The 27,581-nt window shown below is 41.6% G+C and overlaps 1 protein-coding gene and 1 long non-coding RNA gene across 2 annotated transcripts; one reads left to right on the top strand and one right to left on the bottom strand.

Annotated features, from left to right (window-relative positions):
• Positions 1–863: 863 nt before the first annotated feature.
• On the top strand, positions 864–12,649 carry LOC116985073 (ornithine decarboxylase 1-like). Its single transcript, XM_033039466.1, has 5 exons — positions 864–872; positions 3,124–3,286; positions 4,794–4,903; positions 5,700–5,914; positions 12,251–12,649. Exons 1-5 carry the CDS (start codon positions 864–866, stop codon positions 12,330–12,332), a joined length of 579 nt encoding a protein of 192 aa, XP_032895357.1. The 3' UTR covers positions 12,333–12,649.
• Positions 12,650–16,041: 3,392 nt separating this feature from the next.
• Positions 16,042–17,500, bottom strand: LOC116990355. Its single transcript, XR_004416525.1, has 2 exons — positions 17,111–17,500; positions 16,042–16,689 (listed from the first exon to the last, which is right to left on the bottom strand). It is a non-coding gene; the product is annotated as an uncharacterized LOC116990355 (long non-coding RNA).
• Positions 17,501–27,581: the final 10,081 nt, after the last annotated feature.

Genomic DNA, 27,581 nt, shown 5'->3' with positions numbered 1-27,581 from the left:
CTCGGAGAAAACCCTCGCAGGTCACCAGGAGAACGTACAAACTCCGTACAGACAGCACCCGTACAGACAGACAGTACAGACAGCACCCGTAGTCAGGATCGAACCCAGGTCTCCGGCGCTGCATTCACTGTAAGGCAGCAACTGTACCGCTGCGCCACCATGATCGTCCTTAGGTTGTCATGGGCCAAAGGTTGATGGCAGACTGTGGCTACATTGCAAACAAAGTGGCCTGATTAATATAGCAATTTAACTCGGGTCTCAGTGCTTGGGATGTTGGCCTGTGGGAGGATGCTTATCCTTGCATGTATTAGTAGGCTTTTATGGAGATGAAGTTGGAAATATTTGATGCCTGCTGTAGGTAGCCCAGAGTAAGAAGCACAAAGGGTCCAAGGATCACTGCTGCCCTGTAGTCCAAATTATTTTTGCCAGGTCTGGGGGTTTTAATTTTAACAGTCCTAACCTCAATTCCAAAGGTTATTCTGGCAGACTGATGGCATTGTGAATCTCGTCATCTATGCCTGCCTTTATTAAGAGATACTTCCTGAGATACAACAAGCGCACTACATTTTTGAGGCATTTGTCATGAGTTTTTACTGTTGGAAGGCAATGTAGTGCAGTAATGGGCAGGGACAGGTTGGCAGCGAATGGGTGGACAAATTAAGGCCCATCCTCTCATATGCTTGTTGATAAGTTGATGCTCAGACACAGCTTGCCAGCATCAGTGTGGTGGCGGAGGCAGATCCAATAGTGACACTTAAGAACTTTTTTTAATTGGCACATGGTTACACAGGGAATGGAGGGGCATGCATCACATGTAGGTAGAACAGGACATTAGTTTCCGTGCTGTATGACTCTATAACTACATGAACCAGGTATGCTACTGTGCAACAAACCAAACCCAAACAAATAACAGGTCAGCTTTACCCACCTGCACATTTGCAATGTAAAGTAAAATCTAAAGATAAACCATGCTCGCCTTACTAAATATACAAATCCAGATTACCACAGTGGAAGCTTGTAGTTCATGTTCCTTTAGAAGAGTCACACTGCGATGATAAGCTAGTACCCGAAGCAGTAACTGGAACTAACTGTAGATGACATGTGCATGTGCCTTTAACATAGTGACCTCACCACTACTAACCACTCCCTATATCAGAAGTATAAATGTAACCTCCCCACCCATTGATCTCTCTCTAGCTCCTGTGACAGACCACGTACAGGTAGTGCAGTATTGTTTGTGTATTACCAATAAATGTAGTAAAGACAACAGTGCGTTATTGAAGACTTTACATGGTGTCAGAAGTGGGATCTGGGGATCCTTGTTCATCAGTTACTGAAAGTAAGTATGCGGGTACAGCAGGCAGTGAAGAAATCCATTTAGATAATAATCTGCCTTCCTGTTTTTGCTACCAAAGTGGATAACCTCACATTTATCCACATTAAACTGCATCTGCCCACTCACTCGCCACCTGCCATCCCTGGCTCGCCTGCCCGTCCACCCGAGGCTGCCCCTACGTCCCCTCCTCTGCCTCCGCCGGCTCTTTCTCCTCCGGGTTCCTCGGTTCCGTCCACCGCTCCGGCTCTGCTCTTCCTGCAGAGGGAGGAGATGGCGAGCTGCGTACCCGGTCCGGCCGACTGGTTAAGCCGCCTGTCCGTTATGGTGAATTTGCTTAGCTGTATGCTCCTCTGTTTGTTTAACTGTTTGCCTACCTGCTCGTAGCGCATGAGACGTGGTCGCCCCGTCACTACTGTATTGCTTGTTTCCAAGGGGAAGGATGTAGATGACATTTGCATGTGCCTTTAACATAGTGACCTCACCACTACTAACCACTCCCTATATCAGAAGTATAAATGTAACCTCCCCACCCATTGATCTCTCTCTAGCTCCTGTGACAGACCACGTACAGCTAGTGCAGTATTGTTTGTGTATTACCAATAAATGTAGTAAAGACAACAGTGCGTTATTGAAGCACTTTACACTAACCAAATCAAAAGTGTGGGCGCATCAATGCACAATTCAAACTCAGTCGGTCTATATTATTCCTGTACACCTAGATGTACAGAAGAGAAAAGTAAATAAATTGGGTTGAATGGCACTGCAGAATACTGGCTGCCTAAAAATAGTGAGTGTCAACAGCTTGTACATCCTTACTTCTAACATTCTAAAAGTTGCAAACTAAGGAGATGCAGGCAAACATTTAAATCGTCAGAAGAAAGAAAATGCAGAAAAAAAATTCTGATGGTTTCAGATAATTATTCTGCTTTTATTTCATTTAAATCTGATCTTTGTTACTCACCAATCCCTTCACGCAGTTTTGTCTTTAACTGTTACATTGTCACCGCTACTCTATACAAACTTTATCTTCTCACTACCCCTCCCCTCCCTTTTTACTTTGTCTCAAAACTTTTATTTCTGTTACCAGTTTTGAGGAAATAGTAATCAAATAACTGCAGATATTGGAAATATAAACATAAAGACTGCAAATATTCAGCAGAATATGTTGAATGATTCCAGCATTTTCTGTTTTTATCAAATGCTAATTTTTATTCATCACATATGCTGCCTAACTTGCTGAGAGTTTCCTGCATTTACTGTTTCTATTTTTGATTTTCAGGATCTGCAGTTTGTGTTTTCCTTTGTTACCTAAACCTATGGTTTGATTTTAATTTAGCTTTAATAAAATGCAACATATTCTCTGTCGTATCTCCGTCTGCGTGAGTCCTAATCGCGGAGCTGGCGGCCTCCAACTGGGACCGACCTTGGGGTTCCGGAGGCAGAGCCAGGACTCACCATCGCGAGGCCGGCCGACTTCGGGCCTGTGTTGGCGCTGCGGCGGTGGCCCAACTTCGGAGCCTCAGAGGCTTTGGCCGCTGGCCCAGTGGACGTCAACATCAGGAGCTTGCAGGTCCCCGGTTTGTGACCGATTCTCCGGAGCTCCCACAACAACAGCTTCGTCCGCTGGACAGGAGGGTGGCAGCTTCGTCCGCCCCGGGCCGCGGAGTTTGAACCGGCCCGTTCGCGGAGCTCGGATTCGGCCGCGGGATTTCTGTACAAAATCATTTAGAACTATATAAAATGCTGGCCATCTTCAATTTAATGTCTAATTAATTTCCTTGTTGCAGATTACAGCAGTAATCAATCCTGCACTGGACCATCACTTCCCTGCAGCAAGTGGAGTCAAGATAATTGCTGAACCAGGCCGTTATTACGCAACATCATCATTCACACTGGCTGTGAATATCATTGGTAGAAAGATTATTCATAGAGCTTCAACTGACTCCGATGGTAAATTCTGCCACCATTGAATTATTCAATAGGCCAATGCTGTCACTTTATATTATCTGATAGGTGTAGATTGTCGGTTTGACAGTTTGTCGGTTTGTCAAGGAGGACTCTCTCTAACTTCTACAGGTGCACAGTAGAGAGCATGCTGACCGGTTGCATTGTGGCTTGGTTCGGCAACTTGAGCGCCCTGGAGAGGAAGAGACTACAAAAAGTAGTAAACACTGCCCAGTCCATCATCGGCTCTGACCTTCCTTCCATCGAGGGAATTTATCGCAGTCGCTGCCTCAAAAAGGCTGGCAGTATCATCAAAGACCCACACCATCCTGGCCACACACTCATCTCCCTGCTACCTTCAGGTAGAAGGTACAGGAGCCTGAAGGCTGCAACGACCAGGTTCAGGAATAGCTACTTCCCCACAGCCATCAGGCTATTAAACCTGGCTCGGACAAAACTCTGAACATTAATAACCCATTATCTGTTATTTGCACTTTATCAGTTTATTTATTCATGTGTTTTGTAGTCAATGCCTATTATGTTCTGTTATGCTGAAGCAAAGCAAGAATGTCAATGTCCTATCAGGGACACATGACAATAAACTCTCTTGAACTTGAATTTATTCCAATGATTAACACCCCTAAAAGGAGCCATGACAGGGAAATCTTTGTGTTTTGCGCAAGCAAAAAGAAAGAATTATCATTTAAAGCCTGGAGATTTTTGTTTACTACTTCATCTATGTTAAACTACTGTAGGTGATCTCAGCCCAGCTTCTTGAGTAAAACAGGGTTCTCTCATCACTGTCCAGACTCTAATGCCACTTGAGGAATTTTGGTGCAGGCATGAAAACTGCATGATATGGGCCACAGGCCTCACCAAACAATAGTGGACTGATGAATATTGTTCTTCTACTGGCCTTCCATGCAGTCTTCTTGGCTGACAGCCCATACTGGAAATTGTACACTTGTAACCACAAACACAGCGTCACTTGTTTTCCTTGACATACAAGCTTCCCTCTAGGAGCACAAACATAAATTGTAATACTTTATGTTTACAATTCAAACTCATAAAAAGCCCGCAACTGGTTCTGTTGCACACTTTAGACTTTAGAGGTACAGCGTGGAGACACGCCCATCGGGTCCACGCTGACCAGCGATAACCCCCCATACACTAACACTATCCTACACACTCTAAATCTTACAATTTCTACTGAAGACAATTAACCTACAAACCTGTGTCTTTGGAGCGTAGGAGGAAATGAGCATCTGGAGGAAACCCACACAGTCACAGGGACATCATTGAACTCTGTACAGACAGCACCCATAGTCAGGATCAAACCCAGGTCTATGGCATTGTAAGCAGCAACTCTACCGCTGTATGGTATAGGATAGTCAATTTAAAAAAAAATGCCAAACAAATCCTCTTGACTCTTTATTTTTATCTCTCAGCATTGCAGTGACACATTTTGAAATTCAGTGCATGGATCTTATACACTTTTAATTTTATTTTCTAGATAAACAGAGGACTGTAAAAACCATAATGTACTATTTAAACGAAGGTCTGCATGGGTCTTTTGATTACTGTGAATTGCCATATTATCTATCAAAACCAATACTATTTAAGGTATGGATTTATATATGTGAAAATATATAATAATGTTGCTGTTAAGCATTTTTGTAGGCACGCTTCATCCATTCCTGCTGATTACCATCTTATCATTAGCAAAGTGAAGGAACATACTGTTAAGTGCTAGAGGAAGTCAGCAAGTCAGGCAGCAGCTGTGCAGTGAATGGATTCTCAGACTTCCTGACCCAAAACATTGTCTATCCATTCCATCTACCGCTGCTGTCTAATCTGTTGAGTTACTCCAGCAGATTGAATTTTGCTCAAGATTCCAGTATCTGCAGTCTCTTGTGTCTCCATACTGTTGCTGTATACAAGCAGTAATTATCCTCCAATGATGTGTGCGATAAAGGCCAGTTTGGATTTCCCTCAGACTATTTGGCTCCAGATTTACCACAACAGAGTTGTCCAAAGCTTAGTTCCAGAGGTAAGTGTCCACCAAAACTTTCGCCTGAAATGCATAAGCAGTTCTCCAGAGATGTATGGTCTTTTTTTGACTGGGTAGCATGCAAACAAAAACCTTTCACTGTAACTTGGTACACATGGCAATAACAATAAACTAAACCAGAATGGTAGAAGTGGTTGTCTGGATAGGGACTGAACTATCTCCATTGACTGCATTTATCTTTTGAAAGCTATTGAATAACAAACTATTTTAACTAAGGAATAAGAGCTGAAACACGTTAATAGTAAGAAAGGAAAAAAGTGGTAGCATTAGGTGTTTGCTAATTGCCCAAGGACACAATGTTTAGTGAAGCAAAGTTAATAAAATTTACCTAATATTTATCTCCTACAGAAACTCTGCCCTGACCAACAACTGTTTAACACAAAGGTTTGGGGACCTACCTGTGATGCATGGGATTGCATCACTGATCAATGGAAGCTGCCTGAACTGCAGATTGGAGAATGGCTGCTCATCCAAAACAGAGGAGCTTACTCTGTCACTATCTCGACCACATTCAATGGCTTTCAAAGAACCACAACACACCATGTAATCTCCAAGGAAGCCTGGTAAGGGTGCGCACACACACACACACACACACACACACACACACACACACACACACACACACACACACACACACACACACACACACACACACACACACACACACACACACACACACACACACACACACACACACACACACACACACACACACACACACACACACACACACACACACACACACACACACACTATCTACTGGACTAAGTGGGACCCATCTGGTCCCATGCTCACACGGGAGGGTTGGTCTCCCAACGCAATATTCCACCTCTCCACCAATTCCAATATTGGTAGCCAGTAGGAGGGCTTTCTGGAGCTGTTATGGGCTGAAGGGACTGGTTTGCAGAGGGCTAGTATGGACATTGTGGACAGAATGGATTATTGGGCTGGCAGCTCACTCGCGGCTGGTGGGCTGGCAGTTGACTCATGGCCATTCCTTGAAATTCCATTTCAAGCAGGGTGCAAGGCCACCAAATACAGTTTCATGCCATTTCAAGCAGGGTGCACGGCACCAAATTCAAATGCAATTTCATGCCATTTCAAACAGGGTGCAAGGCCACCAAATTCAAATGCCTTTTCATGCCATTTCAAGCCGGGTGCAACACCACCAAATTCAAGTGCAGTTTCATGCCATTTCAAGCAGGGTGCAAGGCCACCAAATTCAAGTGCCGTTTCATACCACTTCAAGCAGGGTGCAAGGCCACCAAATTCAAGTGCAGTTTCAGTCCATTTCAAGCAGGGTGCAAGGCCACCAAATTCAGGTGTAGTTTCATACCACTTCAAGCAGGGTGCACAGCACCAAATTTAAATGCCGTTTCATTCCATTTCAAGCAGGGTGCAAGGCTAGCAAATTCAAATGCAGTTTCATGCCACTTCAAGCAGGGTGCAAGGCCAACAAATTCAAATGCAGTTTCATACCACCTCAACCATATAACCATATAACCATATAACAATTACAGCACGGAAACAGGCCATCTCGACCCTTCTAGTCCGTGCCGAACACGTATTCTCCCCTAGTCCCATATACCTGCGCTCAGACCATAACCCTCCATTCCTTTCCCGTCCATATAACTATCCAATTTATTTTTAAATGATAAAAATGAACCTGCCTCCACCACCTTCCCTGGAAGCTCATTCCACACAGCCACCACTCTCTGAGTAAAGAAGTTCCCCCTCATGTTACCCCTAAACTTCTGTCCCTTAATTCTCAAGTCATGTCCCCTTGTTTGAATCTTCCCTACTCTCAGTGGGAAAAGCCTATACACGTCAACTCTGTCTATCCCTCTCATCATTTTAAAGACCTCTATCAAGTCCCCCCTTAACCTTCTGCGCTCCAAAGAATAAAGCCCTAACTTGTTCAACCTTTCTCTGTAACTTAGTTGCTGAAACCCAGGCAACATTCTAGTAAATCTCCTCTGTACTCTCTCTATTTTGTTGACATCCTTCCTATAATTAGGCGACCAAAATTGTACCCCATACTCCAGAATTGGCCTCACCAATGCCTTGTACAATTTTAACATTACATTCCAACTTCTATACTCAATGCTCTGATTTATAAAGGCCAGCACACCAACAGCTTTCTTTTCCACCCTATCTACATGAGATTCCACTTTCAGGGAACTGTGCACAGTTATTCCCAGATCCCTCTATTCACCTGCATTCTTCAATTCCCTACCATTTACCATGTACGTCCTATTTTGATTTGTCCTGCCAAGATGTAGCACCTCACACTTATCAACATTAAACTCCATCTGCCATCTTTCAGCCCACTCTTCCAACTGGCATAAATCTCTCTGTAGACTTTGAAAATCTACTTCATTATCCACAACCCCACCTATCTTAGTATCATCTGCATACTTACTAATCCAATTCACCACACCATCATCCAGATCATTGAGGTACATGACAAACAACAGTGGACCCAACACAGATCCCTGTGGCACCCCACTAGTCACTGGCCTCCAACCTGACAAACAACCATCCACCATTACTCTCTGGCATCTCCCATTCAGCCACTGTTTAATCCATCTTGCTACTCCACCATTAATACCCAACCATTGAACCTTCTTAACCAACCTTCCATGAGGAACCTTGTCAAAGGCCTTACTGAAGTCCATATATACAACATCCACTGCTTTACCCTCATCAATTTCCCGAGTAACCTCTTCAAAAAGTTCAAGAAGATTAGTCAAACATGACCTTCCAGGCACAAATCCATGTTGACTGTTCCTAATCAGACCCTGTTTATCCAGATGCTTATATATATTATCTCTAAGTATCCTTTCCATTAATTTGCCCACCACTGACGTCAAACTAACAGGTCTATAATTGCTAGGTTTACTCTTAGACCCCTTTTTAAACAATGGAACAACATGCGCAGTACGCCAATCCTCCGGCACTATTCCCGTTTCTAATGACATTTGAAATATTTCTGTCATAGCCCCTGCTATTTCTACACTAACTTCCCTCAATGTCCTAGGGAATAGCCTGCCCGGACCTGGAGACATCCACTTTTATATTTCTCAAAAGTGTCAGTACTTCCTCTTCTTTGAATCTCATAGTTTCCATAGCTACTCTACTTGTTTCCCTTACCTCACATAATTCAATATCCTTCTCCTTGGTGAATACCGAAGAAAAGAAATTGTTCAATATCTCCCCCATCTCTTTTGGCTCTGCAGATAGCTGTCCACTCTGACTCTCTAATGGACCAATTTTATCCCTCGTTATCCTTTTGCTATTAATATAGCTGTAGAAACCCTTTGGGTTTACTTTCACCTTACTTGCCAAAGCAACCTCATATCTTCTTTTAGCTTTTCTAATTTATTTCTTAAGTTTCTTTTTACATTCCTTATACTCCTCAAGCACCTCATTTACTCCATGCTGCCTATAATTATTGTAGATCTCCCTCTTTTTCCGAACCAAGTGTCCAGTTTCCCTTGAAAATCATGGCTCTTTCCGATTTTTACTATTTCCTTTCAACCGAACAGGGACATAAAGATTCTGTACTCTTAAAGTTTCACCTTTAAATGTACTCCATTTCTCTTCCACATCTTTCCCATAAAACAAAATGTCCCAATTTACTCCTTTTAAATCCTTTCGCATCTCCTCAAAGTTAGCCTTTCTCCAATCAAAAATCACAACCCTAGGTCCGGTTCTGACCCTCTCCATAATTATATTGAAACTAATGGTATTGTGATCACTGGTCCCGAACTGTTCCCCAACGCATACCTCTGCCACCTGACCTGTCTCGTTTCCTAACAGGAGGTCCAGCACCGCCCCTTCTCTAGTAGGTACTTCTATGTATTGCTGCAAAAAACTATCCTGCACACATTTTACAAACTCCAACCCATCCAGCCCATTTACAGAATGTGTTTCCCAGTCTATGTGTGGAAAATTGAAATCTCCCACAATCACTACCTTGTGCTTACTACTAATATCTGCAATCTCCTTACATATTTGCTCTTCCATTTCTCGCTCCCCATTTGGCGGTCTATAATACACCCCTATAAGTGTTGCTACCCATTTCTCAGTTCCACCCAAATAGCCTCCTTAGACGAGCCCTCTAATCTATCCTGGCAAAGCACTGCTGTAATATCTTCCCTGATAAGCAATGCAACACCTCCACCTCTTGCCCCTCCAATTCTATCACACCTGAAGCAACGAAATCCTGGAATATTTAGTTTCCAATCACAGCCCTCCTGCAACCATGTTTCACTGATCGCCACAACATCATACTTCCAGGTGTCAATCCAGTCTCTAAGTTCATCCACCTTTCTTACAATGCTCCTAGCATTAAAATATACACATTTAAGAAACCCACCCTCTCTTATTCTCTGTTTATTATCTTTTTCTTCTCTCTCCCCTACATTTTGGGTCAGAGTGCTACCATTCTCTGCCTCCTGCCTCACACACTGACTGCTAGCTTTCCCAATTTGAGTTCCTCCCCCCAACCATACTAGTTTAAAGTCTCCCCAGTAGCCTTTGCAAATCTCCCCGCCAGGATATTGGTCCCCCTCGAGTTCAAGTGCAACCCGTCCTTTCTGTACAGGTCACACCTTCCCCAAAAGAGGTCCCAATGATCTAGAAACTTGAATCCATACCCACTGCACCAGTCCCTCATCCACTCATTTATCCTCCACCTCGCTCCATTCCTACTCTCACTGTCGCGTGGCACAGGCAGTAATCCTGAGATTGTTACCTTTGCAGTCCTTCTCCTTAACTCTCTACCTAACTCCCTAAATTCTTCTTTCAGGACCTCTTCTCTTTTTTTACCTATGTCGTTGGTACCTATATGTACCACAACCTCAGGCTCCTCTCCCTCCCATTTCAGGATTTCTTGGACACGTTCAGACACATCCCTGACCCTGGCACCAGGGAGGCAAACTACCATCCGGGTCTCCTGTCTGCGTCCACTGAATCGCCTATCCGACCCCCTGACTATAGAGTCCCCTATTACAATTGCCCTCCTCTTCTTTTCCTTACCCTTCTGAGCAACAAGACCGGTCTTTATGCCAGAGGCCCGGCCGCTGTCACTGCCCCCAGGTAGGCGGTCTCCCCCACCTTTACTCAAACATGAGTACTTATTTTCAAGGTGTACAGCCACCGGGGTACTCACCAGTCCCTGCCTCTACCCGTTGCCCTTCCTAACTGTGACCCAGTTTTCTGTCTCCCGTCGTCTTGGAGTGACCACCTCCCTGTAACTCCTATCTATGACCTCCTCGCTCTCCCCGAGCAGACAGAGGTCATCAAGTTGCTGTTCCAGGTTCCTAACACGGTCCCTTAGGAGCCCCATCTCGACGCACCTGGCGCAGATGTGGACATCTGGAGGGCACTCAGACTCCATGACCTCCCACATCTGACATCCAGAACAGTAAACTGCCCTGGCCCTCATTCTCCCCCTTAACCGAATACAATAAAGCCTTACCCGGGATACAAGCCAATCAGCTGCTTCCTCTAGTCCGTTTGACCAATCAGAGGCTTCCACCAGACTCCTTCTCTGGAAGTGAGATCTGCGAATGGAACGTTGCAGATTTTGGTCGCTCGTCCCTCTGTCACGGCTCCCGGGCCTCTGTTGAGACAAGCCCCGCGATGGGTTTTTAACTCACCACACGGAGGTCGCTCCTCCCTCTGTCACGGCTCCCGGGCCTCTGTTGAGACAAGCCCCGCGATGGGTTTTTATCTCACCACACGGAGGTCGCTCCTCCGTCTGTCACGGCTCCCGGGCCTCTGTTGAGACAAGCCCCGCGATGGGTTTTTAACTCACCACACGGAGGTCGCTCCTCCCTCTGTCACGGCTCCCGGGCCTCTGTTGAGACAAGCCCCGCGATGGGTTTTTATCTCACCACACGGAGGTCGCTCCTCCCTCTGTCACGGCTCCCGGGCCTCTGTTGAGACAAGCCCCGCGATGGGTTTTTTAACTCACCACACGGAGGTCGCTCCTCCCTCTGTCACGGCTCCCGGGCCTCTCAAGCAGGGTGCAAGGCCCCCAAATTCAGGTGCAGTTTCATACCACCCCAAGCAGGAAGCAAGGCCACCAAATTCAAGTGCAGTTTCATACCACTACAAGCTGGGTGCCAAGCCACCAAATTCAAGTGCCGTTTCATACCACTTCAAGCAGGGCGCAAGGCCACTAAATTCAAGTGCAGTTTCCTGCCACTTCAAGCAGGGTGCAAGGCCACCAAATACAAGTGCAGTTTCCTGCCACTTCAAACCACCAACCATCACTTTTGCATTTTCAAATCACCAACCATCACTTTTGCATTTTCAAACCACCAACCACTTTTGCATTTTCAAATTACATTTTTAGACCACATTAAGGGCACTCACAGGTCAGTAAAACCACTAAGTTTAGTAGACATGGGTTCAGTGTTATTCACAGCTCAGACTGAGAGGTGTGACCTCTCGCTTCCCCAACTTGCAGAGACTGAGGCAGTCCACACTTCCGGGTTTTATAGTCCCTCCCCCCTTCCACCAGAAGGGGCGTGGCTTTCATGGCATGATTGACAGGAGAGAGAATCTCAACATTTAAAAAACATTAATAAGTCTTTTATTTTTCACCGATTGTCCTGCGCAGTGGAGGAGGACTCCGAGTAAGATGGCCACAAATCACAGCCGTAAGTGGTAGCGTTTGTTTCTAAAATCACTATGCAGTGCAAACAGGAAGTGATCAAGATTTGAGTTTTAATTATATAGATATATCTATACACATCTATATCTAGACACGTGTGTGTGTGTGTGTGTGTGTGTGTGTGTGTGTGTGTGTGTGTGTGTGTGTGTGTGTGTATATATTATTTGAATATGGATGAGGGTTACTATTTAACCTTATCTTCCCGTCAAAGGAAAATTCTGCAGAAGATAAAGAAGGGAAACCAATCTCCAGCTGAAGAACAAGTCCAAGTAGTGTGGAACTTTAATTGTTAAATGCCGGGTATCCTTTTTCATCAAATTTTACCAATATTTAAATGGTGAACTATTCTGAATTTTACAGCACAATATTAATTTGCTCTGTCATATGCCCATTAAGGTATAGATTATAAGGTATCAATGTTTAGTTCACCATGAACTGATTTATGTAATTTCCCCACTTACAACTCCTCGCTTTTTGTGTTGATTTATTGCACAGGTGAGGAAAAATATTTGTTCTTCTAAATAATATAGTATTCTACCACCTTGTGGCCATTTTTCAAGTTCAGTTTATCATCGAAAGTCAAATCAGCTTAAGTGTAGTAGTATATAATGATCACTAAATGGTAAAAGTAATTGTATTCAAAGGGATTTAATCACTATTTGCTCTGTAACTGAAGTTTTGTAGTTATCATTTATGTTTTTGAATTAAATCAAACAATATCAATGCAAAATAAATATGTGCTGAAAGATGAAGGTAATAATGTCACTGACATTTCTTCCATTTGGCTATTCCATGCTATGTAACTGAATATATTGGTTGGATAAAATAATCATGTTTAAGATTTATAGTTATTTTCAGAGAACTGTGTCCGTGTACTGCTCAAACCTAACACCACCCAGGGACTTGCCAGTCACTGTGAATGTCCTGCCAGGTTTGACTTCCCAAAATGCGCATGTATCGGCATTAAACTCCATTAGCCAATCCTCAGAATGGTGGACAAACTGTCTGATCTAGGCGTTAATGCAAACACATGCGGATGGATTAAGGACTTTTTAACAGACAGCCCACAGACTGTCAGGATGGGGTCCAATTACTCCCCAGTCCTGACGCTTAGCACAGGAGCGCCACAAGGTTGTGTGCTGAGTCCCATCTTGTATACAATATACACTTATGACTGTATACCAACACACAGTACAAACAGGATCATCAAGTTTGCGGATGACACGACTGTGGTGGGACTGATAAACAACGATGACGAGTCTGCCTACAGGGATGAAGTCCAAAAACTGACCGTCTGGTGTACCAAAAACAACCTGGTACTAAACCCATCAAAGACAAAAGAACTTGTCGTTGACCAGGAGGAAGAGGAGAGAGGAACCTGCTCCCTTATACATCAAAGGAGACATGGTGGAGAGAGTCAACGACTTTAAGTTCCTGGGAATAAACATCTCCCAGGACCTCAAATGGCAAATGAACACCGTCACTCTCTTGAAGAAATCTCATCAGCGGCTGTATTTCCTGAGGTCTCTACGGAGAGCTAACATCTCACAGCCGCTGCTGTTGTCCTTCTATCGATGCGCCGTGGAAAGTATCCTCACCTATGGAATCCTGGTGTGGTTTGCCAGCTGTACTGTGGCTGAGAGGAGGGCGCTGCAGGGAATTATAAAAACTGCGCAGCGCATTACAAACGCTAACCTGCCCTCCTTGGATGACATATACAAGGCCCGATGCTTGCGCAGGGCCATAAATATCAAGAAGGACACATCCCACTCTGCCAACCACCTTTTTACTCTGCTACCCTCTGGGAGGCGATTCAGGTCTCTGCAGGCTCGCACTAGACTAAAAAATAGTTTCTGTAATATATTTTTTTATTAAAGGTAATCAATTACAATGCTTCAAACAACTTTATATCAAATTAATTCAATTTGCATTAAGTAAAACACTAGTAATACTTATCTACTGTTTTTTTAGAAATAATGATAGAGAAAGAATAGAGAAAGAATAAATCATTAAGAGAGTGATTAAATAATAATTTGATTATATATAGGAAAGAAAAGAGAAACGAAAAAAAAAAAAAAAAAAAAAAAAAAAACATTTTTAGTAACCACAATATGTATTATTAATAACACTACTACAAGTGATAGTATCAATAAAGACATATATGTAATTCCAATATAAAAATGAATTATTCTCACCAAATCCCGCAGGGTGCACGTCGAGCTGTGTTGCCAAGAACAGCTACTTCTCTAAATACTGTATATATGGAGACCATATCTGTTCAAAAGAATTATACTTGTCCAATAGGACAAATCTAATTCTTTCCAGATGTAACGTCTCCATCATCTCTGTTGCCCACATTTTGGTTGTGGGGGATAATGTTCCCTTCCAAAATTTCAATATGATTTTTTTCCCAATTATTAAACAGTAATCAAAGAAATTTCTTTGATTTACTGTAAGTGATAGATGTAAATCCGGAATTCCAAATATTATTAGCTTTGGGTTAGGGTCCAATTTAACTTTGATGACTTCAGAAATAACTTTAAAGATTTCTGTCCAGTAATAATTCAATTTAGGACATGTAACGAAACTATGTATTAAATTTGCCTCTGCTTTCTTGCACTTATCACAAATAGCGGAGAGATTCGGAAAAATACTATTTAATTTAGTTTTCGAATAATGTAACCTATATAATACTTTAAATTGTATCAGTATATGTCTGGCGTTTAATGAACACCGGTGTATTCGTTGTAGACTTTCTTCCCAGTTTTCTTTTGTTATAGCCAATCCCATTTCATTTTCCCATGCTTGACGATATACTTCCGTTATTGGATTCTCCTTATCCCACTCTGCCGATTTATGGCCCGATGCTTGCGCAGGGCCATAAATATCAAGAAGGACACATCCCACTCTGCCAACCACCTTTTTACTCTGCTACCCTCTGGGAGGCGATTCAGGTCTCTGCAGGCTCGCACTAGACTAAAAAATAGTTTCTACCCATGTGCGATAAAAGAGCTTAACTCCAATAGTGAACACTGGGAAGCAAGAAGTAACTTCGAGGAATACCGCTAAATTCTTTTAAACTCTTTTAAAAATGTGTTATTATTTTACTATTAACTGTACATATGTGTATTGGTTGTCGTGTTGTATTTCTTTTAACGGAGGAGAAGCAAATGGAATTTCGTTGCTCAGTTTTGTGCAATGACAATAAACATATTCAATTCAGAGCACTTGCCCAGTTGATCAAAAGCCCATAGTAATTTTTGACCATAAAGTCAGAAGATTACATATTACTTCATACACAGCTGAGCATCAGTTTCTTAGAGGCTTCTTCAGATATCAGGTTAAAACCCAACCCAACCATGGTAAATCCAAATGTAATCCGAGCTCAAGATCTGATAATACCTTTCGATATCAGACCAGATGTTTAGCTTGTGATGGGTTCAGGTTATGTAGCCAGGCCTTCTGAGTTTCATTATCTTTAATGGTTAAAATATTGTAACAGAAGTGTCATGCAGGAATATGGACCAAACTCCTGCTTGGGGTATCGTCTCGTTTTAGCACACCGAAAATATCCCCAGCAAAAATATTTGTTATATTAGTCAAAATGCACACAGATTCATCTCGCTGTTACAAACTGGTTGGAGGAACTCAACAAGCATTTCTTTTGCTGATGAAGTTGGAATTTGGCAGTCTTGACAGCACATTCAACTCGTAATTCCAAGAATATTTTAAATAGCAATACTTTAGCATAATTGTCTCATAAGAAGCAAACCAAAGTGTTTATTTAACTGACTTATTAATCAACAAATATCTTAGATACCAAATCTAATAAAATGAATTAATTTACATTTATCTGCAGACATATATGTTAAAAAATAGCTGAAGTGTTATGATGGCACCAACAGTAAAAGCTGCCTTCACAATCAGAATTAAGAGGTAAACTACAGTTTCACCCTTGATAATCAAAAGTGTACCTCCACAAACCTAGGAAAGGTCGAGAACATCGTTCAAAATTATAGCTTTTATTGTCATAGTTAACAAATTAATATTTGAGATGTCAAAGTTAGTGCTTTAATAAAATTAACAGATTTTAGAGTATAACAGGCATTATTCATAATAGCAAATGAATCTTTACTTGTAAATTCTACTAAATATTTCATAGAAATCCACATTAGTAAATACACTTTATTTTAATAAAATTAAGTCTAAAAATAGAATTGAGTTTCGTTTTAGCTGAATCTTAACATGGAATATTCAGATGACTAACCTTTAATATTTTCAACTAAAGATTATATTGGTCCAAGCTTAGATTTCTCAGAAATCTGTGAGAAAGCCAATGCTCTGAATTTTTGAACGTGGAGCAAAGCACATGGAATTTCATGCCACACAATTCTAAACTAATTTCTTGTCATAAATCAACATAGTTTTCCATTCAAGATGCTTTTCCTGATTATATTTCTTATATAGAATTAGCAATGGCATTGCCATTTTTGCTAATAGGGACATTTTGATCACTCCTTGCTGACAATTCTACAACACTCATCCACAATTCCTAATCTTTTCACATCAAACTCAACATTACTCTTCTACAATTTCCTGAAGGATGAAAATATTATGAACAGTATATAATGTGCATCTCAATTATAATTGCTAGAATTTAGAAGATTGAGGGGGGATCTTATAGAAACGTACAAAATTCTTAGGGGGTTGGACAGGCTAGGTGCAGGAAGATTGTTTCCGATGTTGGGGAAGTCCAGAACAAGGGGTCACAGTTTAAGGATAAGAGGGAAGTCTTTTAGGCCCGAGATGAGAAAATCTTTTTTTACACAAAGAGTGGTGAATCTGTGGAATTCTCTGCCACAGAAGGTAGTTGAGACCAGTTCATTGGCTATATTTAAGAGGGAGTTAGATGTGGCCCTTGTGGCTAAAGGGATCAGTGGGTATGCAGAGAAGGCAGGTATAGGATACTGAGTTGGATGATCAGCCATGATCATATTGAATGGCGGTGCAGGCTCGAAGGGCCGAATGACCTACTCCTGCACCTATTTTCTATGTTTCTATAATTCAGGACTACTGTAATCCTTTCATCTACCCCTTGAATATTAATCATATCCAAGTTATCCAAAGAATGCTTCAACTATATTGAATGTCCCTAAATTATTAAATGTGGTGAAGCTCCTTTTAAATGTTTTTCAAGTCTGCGTCTTTGGATCACTCGTATTCCTTTTGATTCCACTCAGGATGGCAAATCCTTGCAGAACTATGCAGAGAAGCACAGGAGCCATACCAGGTTGATCATCGGTTATAACTTTGATTGCTGTTTCTCTGACTTCAAGGCAAATATTTGATAATGCAAATAGCCGGTGAGCTATGTAGAAGTTGTCCTCTTCTTGCAGGGGCAGCATGTTTGGATTATCAACAGGAACAATTCCATCATCAGGGACATTATTCATCTGTAAAGAGGACATATTATCTGAAATCAACTTGCTTTATTTCACCCAAACTCTTACACGGAACAGGATGGAGAAAATCAAAATAATGTACTGATCCTTGCACAATGTCAGTTAGCATGAATTGTAGTCCTTGACAAAGCATTTCTTACAGTCGAAAGTGGTTAGTTAATGAAAAGTGACCCTAAACAAACATAATAAAATATGGCCTTTGCATTTTCTGCAGTATGTCAGCATTCAGATGATGCCAGAAAAGGGCACAAAGTGCAGGAATAACTCAGCAGACCATGCAGCATCTCTGGGCAATGGATTGGTGACATTTCGGGTCGAGACCTTTCTTCAGACTGATTATAGTGGGTGGATAAAAATGCGGGGAAAGGCAGGACAAAGCATAGCAGGTAGTAAGTGGACATAGGCGAAGGGAGGTTTTGATAGGCAGGTGGTTGAAACAAAAGCTAGAGATAAGAGCAGAAGCTGTGAGACAGGTTTGAAGAGTTGCAGATTGTGAAGTCAATGAGAGGAAACTAGGAGAAGGGGAGAAATAGGGGGAGTCCAGGTGGGACACAAGGGGGGGGGGGGGGGGGGTAGATAGAGGTTACCTAATATTGGACAATTTCAATCTTCGTACCATTGGGTTGTAAGCCACCCAAGCAAAATATGAGGTGCTATTCTCCATTTTGCATGTTGTCTCACTGCAGCGAGGGAAACAGCCCAGGACAGAATGGCCAGTGTAGGAAAGGGAAATGGAGTTGATATGGTTATAGATTATGCAGATAGGGTGCAAGTGCTCAGCGAAACAGTCACCGAATCTACACTTGGTCTTGCCGATGTATAGGAGACCACATCGGGATCACTGGATCCAGTAGATGAGGTTAGAGGAGGTGCACATGAATATCTATCTCACCTGGAATGGCAAGGAAGGAGATACAAGGCCAGGTGTTGCCTTTTCTGCAGTTGCAGGGAAAAGTACATGGGGAGGCGGTGGTGTGAGTGGGAAGGGAGGAATTGCAGGGGAGCGGTCTCTGCAGAAGTAAAAAAATAAATGGTGGTGATGGGAAGATGAGAAGTGGTTGGAACACTTTGCAGGTGACAAAAATGTTGGACGCGGTGACTGGTGGGGTGAAAGAGAGGACCAGGGGAACTCTATCCTTGTTCTGTAAGGGATCCATCTGTGACAGAAGGGGGGAAAAACAACGTTCACAAAAGAGTACATCTCAGATGTCCTAGAATGTAAAGTTTCATCTTGGGTGCCTGATGATGCCTGCTAGATATTTCAAACAACATTGTTCTAATTTGTTTCTCCTAGTCATATAGTTGAATAGTTGCTACAGGGCGGGGTGAACAATACTTCGTGAAAATAACATGTTCACAACTGAGAAGAAATGGTACGTCTAATCCATTTAGCATCATTTATATGATACCCAAATTTGTACTAGGGAGGCATTTGAAGGGGACAGTACACGATAAGATAAAAGCACTGGAAAAGAAAAGACATGCGCACCATCATTTATGACTTACCAAATAATGCAAAGTTGGAAGAATTTGAGTTTCACAGCAAATACCCAAGACTGCAAGACTTTCTTCAGACATTCCTAAACAAATGAGAAGGTATGGTTGCTTTAAGCTATTTAAACACTAATAGAGCTGTAACTTTAATTAATTTACCTTGCAATGTTAAAGAATATTTTAAGAAAATGCTAAACAAAAGGTTGTGATTAATCTATTCTAAATAATTTGGCTGCAAAGTAGCCTGATAGATCTAAACATTGAAAATAAATTAAATAATGATCATCAGCATGAAGTATCTAGCCAAAGATTCACTGGTTCTGACAGAGCTCATTGTTTAAAATGGTGACAAAAGTCAAATACTACAGATATTTAAACACTGAAGTTAAACAAAGTGCTAATCCTAGAGTCATGCACCATGGAAACAGGCCCTTCAACCCAACTAGCCCACACCAGCCAACATGTCCCTGCTACATTTGTCCAACGTGCCTGTGTTTGGTCCATTTCCCTCCAAACCTGTCCTCTCCATGTACCTATCTAACTGCTTCTTAAACATTGGGATAGTCCCATCTTCAACTACCTCCTCTGGCAGCGCATTCCATACATCCACCGCCCTTTGTGGGAAAAGTTACCCCTTTTGATTCCTATTAAATCTTTCCCTCTTCATCTTGAACCCATGTCCTCTGGTCCTTGATTTACCTACTCTGGGCAAGAGACTGTACATCTACCCGATCTATTCCTCTCATGATTTTATACACTTAGAGAATCGGGTGGCATTTATGATGTTGTTTGGAAACAAGGATAACCTCTCAGCTAATTTTAGATTCTATTGAATGAACACCTGAAACATTAACTGTTCTTTGCTCTACATTGCTGCCTGATGTCATGTGTATCTTCATCAATTTCAATTGTAGTGAATGGATAAGAATCTTAATTATTGCATTAAAATTATATTAAAATTTTTGCAGCGTTCTCCCTCTGCAGCCTGAACAGAAAGAACTGGATATTTCTGTTTTTTTCACTGGAGATTCAGCTAATTTCTAGGCAGATAATGCCTGCAGGCATCACAGGAAATTATGTTGGACAAAGCACTTATTCTGAAAATGAATTTATTCTCGATTAATATTTCAAAACCCTTCCAAGCATGAAACTTTATATCCTCTTACCAGCTAGAGCACTGACAAGGTAGAATGCTGCTGTTAATATCTCTGGTGTTGTGATATCTTTTTTCAAAGAGCCCTGCTCATTTGGGCAGCTGTAGCCTAATATCTGCAGCAGTTCCTTGACCCTCTGTGCTTGCGTTGAATCCAGTTCCTGTAGTCCAAGCAGATTTGGCTGTTCTGCTGAAGAAAGCTCATCAAGCTGTAAAACATACACAAAACAAAAATCACGTTCCAAGCTAAATTGTTTGAGATGTACATTTGATAACTTATTTAAATGCAAGGACAGGCCCCTGTCAGTTGTGTTCTAGTGCAATCTGTTCCAAGACTTGCAAACACAATGGACAAGATTAAGTCAATACAACACAGGAAGAGAAATGAAGGGCTAGGTGTGAATATGAAAAGTTTAAGCTTAACTTCAAGCATTAGACAAGATCATTCCTTAAGGCAATCTTTGTTTATGTTGTTAAAATGAAATGTACAGAATATTATAGTGCCATAAGCTGGTTCCAAGCAGACCAATGACATTTTATTGTTCAAGGTGTTTGATCAATAATAGTGCCTGCTGTAGATCAGCATCTACCAATCGTGTTCAGATAGGGCCTTCACAAACTAGTCCAGCATTCAGTAACTGTTGAGGAACAGTCAGCTGGAGCGGTCCTTGAGCTTGTTCATCACCGCTCAAATTACGAGCACTGAATAATTTGGTCTGAAAACATATGCAATAAAAATCAATATTTGCCTTGGTGGAAGTTCATTTGTACTATCTTTCCTTAATAATTGTTCATACCCCAACTTGTTCTGCAACAAAGGAAAACACAAACTGCAGATCCTGAAAATCAGAAATAGAAACAGAAAATGCAGGAAACTCTCAGCAAGTTAGGCAGCATATGTGGTGAATAAAAATTAGCAGAAATAAAATAACAGAAGATAAAAACAGAAAATGCTGGAATCATTCAACATATTCTGCTGAATATTTGCAGTTTATGTTTATATTTCCAATATCTGCAGTTATTTGATTACTATTTCCTCAAAACTGGTAATAGAAATAAAAGTTTTAAGACAGAGTAAAAAGGGAGGGGAGGGGTAGTGAGAAGATAAAGTTTGTATAGAGTAGCGGTGACAATATAACAGTTAAAGACAAAACTGCGTGAAGGGATTGGTGAGTAACAAAGGTCAGATTTAAATGAAATAAAAGCAGAATAATTATCTGAAACCATTAGAATTTTTTTCTGCATTTTCTTTCTTCTGACGATTTAAATGTTTGCCTGCATCTCCATAGTTTGCAACAACTTTTAGAATGTTAGGAGTAAGGATGTACAAGCTGTTGACACTCACTATTTTTAGGCAGCCAGTATTCTGCAGTGCCATTCAACCTGATTTCTTTACTTTTCTTTTCTGTACATCTAGGTGTACAGGAATAATATAGACCGCCTGAGTTTGAAATGTGCACTGATACTTCCAAACTTTTGATTTGGTTAGTTCCAGTTGCTGCTTCGGGTACTAGCTTATCATCGCAGTGTGACTCTTCTAAAGTGAACATGTAAGCTTCTACAAGTTTCCACTGTGGTAATCTGGATTTGTATATTGAGTAAGGCGAGCATGGTTTAGCTTTAGATTTTACTTTACATTGCAATTGTGCAGGTGGGTAAAGCTGACCTGTTATTTGTTTTGGTTTGGTTTGTTGCACAGTAGCATACCTGGTTCATGTAGTTATAGAGTCATACAGCACGGAAACTAATGTATTTTAAATGTTGCCATTGCGCCTGCCTCTACAGCTACGTTTGGCAACTCGTTCCATATACACATCATCCTCTGTGCCAAGAAATTGCCCCACAGATCTCTTAAATATTTCCCCTCATCTTACACCTATGTGCTCTTTGATCTGGATTCATCCACCCTGGGGAAATGACTATACCTCTCATGATTTTGTGTACTTTAAAGTCACTGCTCACCGTGCTAGTTGTTGGGTAATACTCCTATCTGACCTCTGCAGTTGTTCAGGGACACCTCAACCAGGAGTTATAAACTCTCCTGCATGACGACTCGTTGCCATCTGTGATCTGACCAACTACAGTGGTTGGTGTGCAAATATTTTGCATGTGATAAATAAATTATCTCAATGTGGTCTATTCCTTTCAAGCATCTGTGTGCTGCACAGTAATATCAACCTTGTAGATAATGTTGATGGACTCAAACATCTGAGTTAAATATTGAAAATTGTGGAAACTGTCAACATCTACAGAGAGAGGAACAAAGTTAACGTTTCAGGTCAGTGGCCTATCATCGGTATGAGAATAATATTAAGCTGATTGTATAAGCTTCAGCAATGCCCATTCTTTGAAGCAGGATATGGGAATTCAGGGAAGATTATTAAGTTCATAATATAGAACCATGCGGATAGGGAAATAACGCTTGAGAAAGGCTGTGCAGCACAAAGCTAGAGTGATTGAGAGAAATTTGTTATAACTTAAGAGACTTGGGACAAGTGGTTTGTTGTCCCTGTATCTCCGTGTTGTAGATGTGTTCACTCAAAAAAATGCATTCACTTCTATTTGTCAAAAGCATTACTGCTGCATATGACACCAACATTCATTTTCATAATGTTGATTGATATAAACTTCCATATCTCCTGATAGACTGGTGTCCAAATAAAGGAAAGGTTCTGAAAGTATTTTCAATCCTTGGTACATGCCAAAGCATTGAATGTTTTTTGTTTGTTTGGAGGGGGGGGGGTTATTTTGGATATTAAGGCAATGTGGAAATATAAGAAATTGTACACGAAATGTGCATGACAATATCCCTCATTGATTAAATAATCTGACACAGAGAATGGTTCACTTGGCTTAGTTTTTCTTTAACTTGCTGTTTGAAGGTATTTAGCAGAATGATTTTGCACATAGCCAAAACGATTCATGACAAAATAGAAAGTAGTTTTCATTGTCACATAGGTAATTGTTTTTTAGTTTGTGTGCCTTTGTGCAATTTGAGTTGTGAAAATCTATCTTATTATGCTATGATTTGGGTCTCATAGGAGATAATTGTCCGAACTTGACATCCTCATCCAAAATTAATGTGAACAGCCCATAGTATATCTTTAGTACATGTTTTTACACTATCATTTAATTGTGACAAATTTTGCTGACAATTTTCTTCATGTACAAAACCTCTACAAAAGATTGACAAAACGTCTGTAAAACGCCCTGCTTCAGAATTATTCAGTCTACAGTTTTCTTCCTTTTTTTGGGTCACTTTTTGCCTGTGCAATGTAATGTTGGCAAATCCTGCGTTCACCCCATTTCAGCCACTGTATTACATTGTTTGTGTGATTCCTTGCACTGGATGACGCAGTGATAAACATCAAATCACCAGTCAAACAAACCTCTCTTGAGCTTTTGTGAATGGTTGAAAAATTAACATCATTAAATCTGATATGAAGCTTGAATTAGTAAATTAAGGTTAAACAGTGGAGATGTTGCAGAACAAGTTGGGGTATGAACAATTATTCACAAGATAGGAGGAGATCAGGAGATGTAGGGTAGAATCAGTTGTGTGGAAGGTAACAGTAAATAGTGGCAGAACTAACATTAGGTACTGACATGAGCGAGATAAGAGGACCTGAGGTCGTTGATGAGTGTTCCATTTTTTACTATAAAAACAATGCAATTAAGTGGATGCTGAAAGAACCTATGTGGGTGTGGATTGAGGGATAAAACTAAGTAGATGCAATAAAGAGTCGCCAAGCTTAAGGGACACATGGGCAGACCGGAAAGAGGAGAATGGACAGAAAACGTAGTTTACCTGTGGAGCTCAATTGACTCTGTCGTTAAGTGTAGAATTCTGTACTGAATAAAGTCTTGATCTTTTAACAAAACTACTGCTCAATTTATCTTGTTCAAGATTCATATAGTCTTAAACTCTCCTAGAAAATGATAAGCAGCATGCAAATGAGAGATGCATGAACATTTGTGTTTTATGGAAATATGAATGTGTATGAATATTCCTTCCACAAAGTTGCCAAACAACCTTTTTCTGGACAGGTCCAGTCACGATGTTAGTCAAAAGTCTTTCAAAAATATGAGACTAATCCTTTTGAAAAAAGCAGCATCAGAAATGAAGATGAGCTTGCTGCTGGAATGGCAGAGGAACATTGCAAGCCAAGGGTGGGGCTGATGAACTGCAAAGAGTATGGCATAGGAAAATAGCTCAGAATATAATTCAGAAAATAATGCCCCTGTCCCACTTAGGAGACCTGAATGGAAACCTCTGGAGACTTTGCGCCCCACCCAAGGTTTCCGTGCGGTTCCCGGAGGTTTTTGTCAGTCTCCCTACCTGCTTCCACTATCTGCAACCTCCGTCAACCACCTGCAACCTCCGGGAACCGCACGGAAATCTTGGGTGAGGCGCAAAGTCTCCAGAGGTTTCCGTTCAGGTTTCCTAAGTGGGACAGGGGCATTAGTCTTCTATTTGGATAATTCCTTGGGATAGAAGATGACTTACTTCCACTCTGGTTTTGTAGGTTCTCAGGTGGCTAATGAGACCAGTATGGGAACCACAGACTCTCCCACAGACGTCTGAGCAGTCAGTGGGTCGATACTGTACATGGTAGTGCACTCCTTTTGGCCTTTTACGCTGGACTTATGTTCCTAGTGCAGAGCCTCAAGATCCCGAATACAATCTAAAAAAATGTCCCTCTCTAGTTTAGTTTAGAGATACAGCGCGAAAACAGGCCCTTCAACCCACCGGGTCCGCGCTGACCAGCTATCCCCAGACATTAACACTATCCTACACCCACTAGGGACAATTTTTACATTTACCAAACCAATTAACCTCCAAACCTGTACGTCTTTGGAGTGTGGAAGGAAACCGAAGATCTCGGAGAAAACCCTCGCAGGTCACCGGGAGAACGTACAAACTCCGTACAGACAGCACCCGTACAGACAGACAGTACAGACAGCACCCGTAGTCAGGATCGAACCCAGGTCTCCGGCGCTGCATTCACTGTAAGGCAGCAACTGTACCGCTGCGCCACCATGATCGTCATTAGGTTGTCATGGGCCAAAGGTTGATGGCAGACTGTGGCTACATTGCAAACAAAGTGGCCTGATTAATATAGCAATTTAACTCGGGTCTCAGTGCTTGGGATGTTGGCCTGTGGGAGGATGCTTATCCTTGCATGTATTAGTAGGCTTTTGTGGAGATGAAGTTGGAAATATTTGATGCCTGCTGTAGGTAGCCCAGAGTAAGAAGCACAAAGGGTCCAAGGATCACTGCTGCCCTGTAGTCCAAATTATTTTTGCCAAGTCTGGGGGTTTTAATCTTAACAGTCCTAACCTCAATTCCAAAGGTTATTCTGGCAGACTGATGGCATTGTGAATCTCGTCATCTATGCCTGCCTTTATTAAGAGATACTTCCTGAGATACAACAAGCGCACTACATTTTTGAGGCATTTGTCATGAGTTTTTACTGTTGGAAGGCAATGTAGTGCAGTAGTGGGCAGGGACAGGTTGGCAGCGAATGGGTGGACAAATTAAGGCCCATCCTCTCATATGCTGGTTGATAAGTTGATGCTCAGACACAGCTTGCCAGCATCAGTGTGGTGGCGGAGGCAGATCCAATAGTGACACTTAAGAACTTTTTAAATTGGCACATGGTTACACAGGGAATGGAGGGGCATGCATCACATGTAGGTAGAACAGGACATTAGTTTCCGTGCTGTATGACTCTATAACTACATGAACCAGGTATGCTACTGTGCAACAAACCAAACCCAAACAAATAACAGGTCAGCTTTACCCATCTGCACATTTGCAATGTAAAGTAAAATCTAAAGATAAACCATGCTCGCCTTACTCAATATACAAATCCAGATTACCACAGTCGAAGCTTGTAGTTCATGTTCCTTTAGAAGAGTCACATTGCGATGATAAGCTAGTACCCGAAGCAGTAACTGGAACTAACCAAATCAAAAGTGTGGGCTCATCAATGCACAATTCAAACTCAGTCGGTCTATATTATTCCTGTACACCTAGATGTACAGAAGAGAAAAGTAAATAAATTGGGTTGAATGGCACTGCAGAATACTGGCTGCCTAAAAATAGTGAGTGTCAACAGCTTGTACATCCTTACTTCTAACATTCTAAAAGTTGCAAACTAAGGAGATGCAGGCAAACATTTAAATTGTCAGAAGAAAGAAAATGCAGAAAAAAAATTCTGATGGTTTCAGATAATTATTCTGCTTTTATTTCATTTAAATCTGATCTTTGTTACTCACCAATCCCTTCACGCAGTTTTGTCTTTAACTGTTACATTGTCACCGCTACTCTATACAAACTTTATCTTCTCACTACCCCTCCCCTCCCTTTTTACTTTGTCTCAAAACTTTTATTTCTATTACCAGTTTTGAGGAAATAGTAATCAAATAACTGCAGATATTGGAAATATAAACATAAAGACTGCAAATATTCAGCAGAATATGTTGAATGATTCCAGCATTTTCTGTTTTTATCAAATGCTAATTTTTATTCATCACATATGCTGCCTAACTTGCTGAGAGTTTCCTGCATTTACTGTTTCTATTTTTGATTTTCAGGATCTGCAGTTTGTGTTTTCCTTTGTTACCTAAACCTATGGTTTGATTTTAATTTAGCTTTAATAAAATCTAATGCATTTTGACATGTTAATCAGATAGGAACATGTGAAAGGTCATGATAGTGCCTGCTCCCATTTCAGTTATGTTCTCTTTTGGCCACAAGAGGGCAATATATAATCTGAAGAAGGTCTGAAGAAGGGTCTCGACGCAAAACGTGACCCATTCCTTCTCTCCAGAGTTGCTGCCTGTCCCGCTGAGTTACTCCAGCATTTTGTGTCTTTCTGGGGCAATATATAACGTCAAAACACCAGAAATGTAATCTATTCTGCTCTATGATCGTTGCTTTTGTCCGCAGATGGATGGACAAGGCTAGCGACAAAGAGGAGACAAAAGGTTGTAGGTTGATGAGAGAAGTGACACCAGCAGAAGGGACTGGGGGGGGGGGGGGGGGGGGGGGGTCATATCATTGGGTTGAAGGCTACTCAACTGGAATAAGAAACGCTGTTCTGGTCCTCCAGTTTACTTGTGGCCTCACTGGCAATTGAGGTGGCCCAGGACATAAAGTTCAGTATGGGAAGGAATGTTAAAAAGTTTAACAACCAAGAGATCCAGCAGGCGTAGGTGGACAGAGCGCAAGTGTTCAGCGAAACAGTTGCCTAGTCTATGTTTGGTCGTACAGATTAAAGGAGGCCACATGGGGAGCACCAGATGCAATAGATGAGATTAGAGAAGAGATGAGACTGTTTTACCTGGAAGAGCTGCTGGGGTCACTGGATGGATGTGAGTAAGGAGGCATAGGGACACGTATTACACCTCCTTCAGTTGTAGGGAAA

Source organism: Amblyraja radiata, chromosome 2, assembly GCF_010909765.2.
Source record: "Amblyraja radiata isolate CabotCenter1 chromosome 2, sAmbRad1.1.pri, whole genome shotgun sequence".
Taxonomy (NCBI): Eukaryota; Metazoa; Chordata; class Chondrichthyes; order Rajiformes; family Rajidae; genus Amblyraja; species Amblyraja radiata.
Note: the sequence above shows the minus strand (reverse complement) of the source record. Positions and strands in the feature narration are given on the sequence as shown.

Coding starts and splice junctions, on each gene's coding strand:
- LOC116985073 (XM_033039466.1), top strand. Junction 3,287..4,793: donor AGCTTCAACTGACTCCGATG/GTAAATTCTGCC, acceptor TTTATTTTCTAG/ATAAACAGAGGACTGTAAAA. Junction 5,915..12,250: donor GTAATCTCCAAGGAAGCCTG/GTAAGGGTGCGC, acceptor TTCCCGTCAAAG/GAAAATTCTGCAGAAGATAA.